Genomic DNA, 5,299 nt, shown 5'->3' with positions numbered 1-5,299 from the left:
GGAGGGAGGAGAGTGGTGGGGGGGGGAGGAGAGTGGTGCGGGAGGGGGGAGAGTGAGAGTTATATTGAGTTAAGACAAACATCTGTAATGTGACACATGTGACCCGGTTTGTTCTGAGCAGGTTCTACCAGTTGTTTCAGGAGAGATTGTAGTGATTTGTTCCTCAGTGACCCAGAAGAAAACAAAACCTGATTCACATGAGTCTCAGGTCTGAGACCCAGGAGACCAGGACAAAGATGGACACCGTCTTCAGGTTTCAAAATAAATCTTCATACAAAAATTGTCAATAAAGTTCCAGAGGTAGTTTGGACACAGTCCTGTGATAGGACTGTTTTGTCCCCCAGGTCAAGGTGTCCAACATCTGTCCCCTAGGTGTCCAACATTTCCTGTTTCCAAACCAGACTTCATTCTCAGTCTCATGAAGACGAGTCATTAAAGACACCAGTGTCCAAGGGGGGTTTTGTGTTTGTAGACAGAGCTGGTCCAGGACAATGGGCCGCCCGTTTCTAATTTCACTGGTAAGTGGTGGCCGAGCCTCCGTACATAACACTGGGCCTCGAGCCACGGCTTTTCAGTGAATGTGACTTATTAGTGATGCCAGAGACTGTTTACTGCCGAGGAGCCGTGAACCTGACCCCCCTAAAAGACCACCAGGCAGACACATGATTGACAAGTCCCTCAGTGGTGTCAGTGTGAAATTACCTGCTGAGGAAAAACTACCCCAAAGTACACAGAAAGTACACAGAAAGTACACATATGTGTATTTATCAGCAGTGAATCCTGACATGTCAGACATGAAGCTCATGTTCTTCAGCCTCTGGACAGGTTTAGGGTCACATGTCACACTGATGTAACCACTCAACGGCACTACCATGGAGGTACTGTAGGGGGCATTGTGGGGGGGGTTCTAGACACATTGGTTCATTTTTTACCACTCACTGTTGTTTAAAGAAAAATCACAAATTGACAGGTTCAATTTGTGAACTCCTCCTGCAGCTAGGGGGCCTCACCCTGCTGGCTATGGGTATCTGGGTGACGGTGGACGGCAGCTCCTTCCTGAAGATTCTGGGTCCGTTCTCAGATCAGAGTATGCAGTTCGTCAACGTGGGCTTCTTCTGCATCGCCATCGGGATCGTCCTGGTGCTGCTGGGGCTGTTGGGCTGCTGTGGCGCAACCAAGGAGAGCAAGTGTCTGCTGCTCCTGGTAGGTGACGCAGGGAAGGAGGAGTTCCTGATGTGGTGTTTACTGGTTGTCAGAGCGCCACCTGAATTAACACAGAAATAACAGACCACAGATCAGCCAGAAATAATTAGCTCTAATTAGCTAAAAAGTTTAGCTGCAGCTAACAGATCAGTAAGTCAGCTCACTGGTAGCTGATGTGGTTAATGATAGAGAGAAAAAAATTGCATTTTTGCTAAAATAAAGTCCTAATGTGGAAGAGACAATGATTCCAATGGAACATTCCAAAATACTGGTCCAGAAGAACCAGTGGAGCAGCTGGGACATCGTCAGTCTACCAGTGACCAGTCCTTCCACGTGATGTCACTGTCTCCAGTGGACAGACAGCAGAGACAGACCACGTTTTCTCTTTGTCTCCTCACAGTTCTTCTGCGTCATCCTCATCATCTTCATCGCTGAAGTGGCAGCAGCGGTGGTGGCTCTGGCCTACTCTTCCTTTGTAAGTTCTTCACTTCACCTCCATTCCAGTGCTCGTGACCTCCCTGTCTCCCCCCTCCCTCCCTCCCTCCTCTGTTCCACCCCTCCCTCTTCATCCAGCTCTTCTGGAATTTTATCTCCATGTAAATTCTCCGTCAGGACGACGGCCGTCACTGAATCACTGGCTTTGTGTCGCTCTCTACATTCAGCTACTTAATGAGTGAGGGACCGCCCGTGGCCCCTGTCTCTCACTTTGAGCAATTTATTACCCTGAAATATTGAAGCTAAAGCATTTTATATGCTAAACAGTCTATTTGCATACGTGTCCTAGTCCCTCACACACACACGCACGCACACACACACACACACACACATGTTCCAATTCCATTCAGTGCGTGATATAATGATGAGCAGCTTTAAATGAGCTCCATAACAGCAGCTTAGAGAAACTGAGATCATAATAAAGGAAACAGGGAGTGGGTTTTAATCCAATCAGACGCTGGATCAGAGCAGGAGGGGTCACAGGTGATGTGACAGCCTCCATCAGCAGAGAGAAGCTGATGGACACACATGCGCGCGCACACACACAGGGCGTTTCTTCTTCTACTGTCAGGAGAGCTGCAGAAACTGTTTAAATTAATAATGAGTTTTTTTTATTCATCTCGGTGACAGGTTATGTCACATCACATGACAAAGGTGGAGGATCGGGGGTGCTGGGGGTCAGTGGAAAACTTTGAAGGTGCTGTGAGAGGACAGCGTTTTGGTCCTGATTCCTGATTGGATAGTTCACACACATGACCATGATGTCACTAAGAAGTTTCACACACACACACACACACACACAATCTATGACTTGTCCTCAGCTCTGTCTGTGTCCTATGAGGGAGGAGGTTGAGGGGAAGGCAGAGAGGGAGTAGGAGATGGGGGGAGAGGAGGTAAGGGAGGTGTGAGCTGTTGTTTAAGGACATAACTCATAGATTTGTCTTCCTAAGGAGATCACTGATGGGGTTGAGAGTCGATTGTTAGCTTTAGCATCATCTGTTCATTACCAACACAAAGCAGAGGGCAGCTCCACCGCTGCAGGGGGGCAGGGGCGGGGGGCAGCTGTCCATCTCCTGCTGCTGATAACACACAGTAAACACCACAGCAGCAGAATAATGACTATGGCTCATATACAGCTCATATACATATATATAGCAGCCAGTGTCAATAACTAAGAGAGCGGAGCAGGCGGAGACATCGGCTGGAGGTGATAAATAACGCCTTCATCTATTCTCTTCTACTTATCTGCGGCGTAAATCTGCCGCCTGGCCGCCGGGCGTCCGCGGCTCAGCTCAGGCCGAGAGCCAATAACACTCAGGTTGTGGGAATAACGGAGATTTAATAAGCAATTCCAGCAAGCATTATGAGGGGGCGCCGGTGGTCATGGTTGTTCTTTCTTCTCCAAGTTATTGGGAAGTGACCAGGGTGGAGATTTATTACAGACCTTCACGCTGGATTAATGAAGTAGGTGTGATGACGTGGTTAATAAATCAGCGTGACGACTGTGAACAGTGAAGGAACGTCAGCGCGAGAACTCAGTCCAACGCAGATTAACATTTAATTTGTCAGCAGTCGGAGGGTGAGGTTTAGCTGGAGTTAGCTGCTTAATCTAAAGCTTCCTCCTGTCTGTGGCCACATGTTTACTGACTGTAGTATTACTGACCTGGAAAAGTCCAGAGTACAGTACACAGTACAGTATTTATACTGCAGTTATACTGTGATAAATTACGACGGCAAAGTTTTTGTTCTCCTGATCTTCACAGTAACAGAAGCATAATTTGGTCACCAGACCAAAACAAGGAGAAACGCGGCTCCACAAACCTGTGTGTACCACAAAATACTGTAGTATTACTGTAGTAGCCACCACAGGACAAGTCTCTAGTTGGACCCCACTGTCTGGTCTACAAACTAGTGTGGCCCACTGGGAAGTACCGTCTGACCAAAGAAGGGTGTAACCCAGGCATGGCATGGGGTAGGTGAGATGTGGCCCATATTGTCATAGTCCTGTTCCTTTCTGTTGTCCATGTGAAGAACATGATGTGGACATTGATTTTCTTGGTCTCCGTCCTCTTCTGTATTTCTCTGTCATCCTGGTCTGAATGTTGGCGCTGTAACCAGTAAATTTCCCCTGAGACGAATCAATAAAGTCTCACCTTATTAAATGTGAAAAGGGCAACAATCATTTGTTATGTGCCCCCCCCCACACACACACACACACAGAGCTAAGAACGTGTGTGCAAAATCATATTTACCACAACATCAGACACAGTTTTCACTTGTCAGTCTCAGCACTGACATCACTTCCTGTCCTCATCAGACTCTGTGTCCCCCAGATTCAAAACAAGGGTCCAGTCAAACAAATGAGACAGCCTTACAGTTAAAAGGTTGGTGGTTCGATCCCCTGCTCTTTCTGTGTAGAGTTCTCTGTTCTCCCTGCCCTGTCTGAAACTGCCCCCTACAGCATAACATGGGAGGGGGCACTTTGTAGTGGGGTCCCAATATTATTGAGTGAAGTGATCCACTGTAAAGCTCAGCTATCATTATCCTCCATTAACCTATTAGCTTCCGTTATCTTCCTTCAGAGCTTGTGTAGTGTATTTGTGTTGTTATTGTGATTCCTCTGATCAACATTTAGCAGATCAATCACAGCTGAAGAAGATATTGATCGTAGAGAAAATCAGTGTGAAACAGGGATAGAGGGAGAGAGCAGCAGCTGGGGGTCTGATCATGTGGTCACGACCCCCTCTACTGGTAGATGTCTGATGGTCTCCTGCCTCACTGTGCTGTGGGTTACTGTCAGCTTTGTCCTGTTTCTGTGTGAGTGTGTGTTTAAAGGTATGTGTCAGAGCACTGGGCCGATTGACAGTGATGAATTAGCCCGCTGGTAATAAACCCCTCCCTCCTCCCCACAGACACTCCACCAGCTTCTTGGGGGGCACGTTTAATTGTGGCATGTATCCTAGCATCCCCCCAGGCATTGTGTATGCCTCACACACACACACACACATTCAGAGGAAAAGAAAAAGGAAAAACCCACTCTTCTGGAAACGTGAAGCTAAAAAACACTTGTTCAACACAGGAGCAGCAGCAGCAGCAGCAGCAGCCGCAGCAGCAGCAGCAGCAGCAGCAACAGCAGCAGCAGCAGTAGTAGCAGCAGCAGCAGCAGCAGCAGCAACAGCAGCAGCAGCAGTAGTAGCAGCAGCAGCAGCAGCAGCAGCAGCAACAGCAGCAGTAGCAGCAGCAGCATCACATTCAGTCTTTGTGTAAAAATAGAAAGACTCCAAAGGTACAGCAGGACATTTCCCAGTGTCTCCACCCAGCAGTAGAGCATCTGTCCACTGTTCCATGGAGCTGAGCTTCAACAGGATTTATATTCGCTCAGTGGGTTGGTTTGGTTCAGAATGACAGAATTGGTTGAGTAAAAAGTCAAACTGTGTTTCTGTGCCGCCCCCCACCTCCAGGCCGAGGGGATCCTCAGGGCCTGGGCCACCCCCGCCCTACAGGAGGAATACGGCAGGGAACCAGTGGTCACTAAGATCTGGAACACCACCATGTCAGAGGTACAGTACCGTTGTTGTTGTTGTTGTTGTTGTTGTTGTTG

At 48.1% G+C, this 5,299-nt stretch overlaps 1 protein-coding gene across 1 annotated transcript in view; it reads left to right on the top strand.

Annotated features, from left to right (window-relative positions):
• tspan1 (tetraspanin 1) overlaps positions 1-5,299 on the top strand; it is a 9,776-nt gene that overhangs the window by 2,461 nt on the left and 2,016 nt on the right. Inside the window, exons 3-5 of the mRNA XM_008337754.3 lie at positions 997-1,203; positions 1,604-1,678; positions 5,160-5,258. Coding sequence (XP_008335976.1) covers positions 997-1,203; positions 1,604-1,678; positions 5,160-5,258 — 381 coding nt within the window. The remainder of the gene's footprint in view (positions 1-996; positions 1,204-1,603; positions 1,679-5,159; positions 5,259-5,299) is intronic.

Source organism: Cynoglossus semilaevis, chromosome 2 (genome assembly GCF_000523025.1).
Source record: "Cynoglossus semilaevis isolate Cse_v1.0 chromosome 2, Cse_v1.0, whole genome shotgun sequence".
Classification (NCBI taxonomy): Eukaryota; Metazoa; Chordata; class Actinopteri; order Pleuronectiformes; family Cynoglossidae; genus Cynoglossus; species Cynoglossus semilaevis.
The sequence above is the reverse complement of the archived record's forward strand: the minus strand, read 5'-3'. Positions and strand labels throughout refer to the sequence as shown.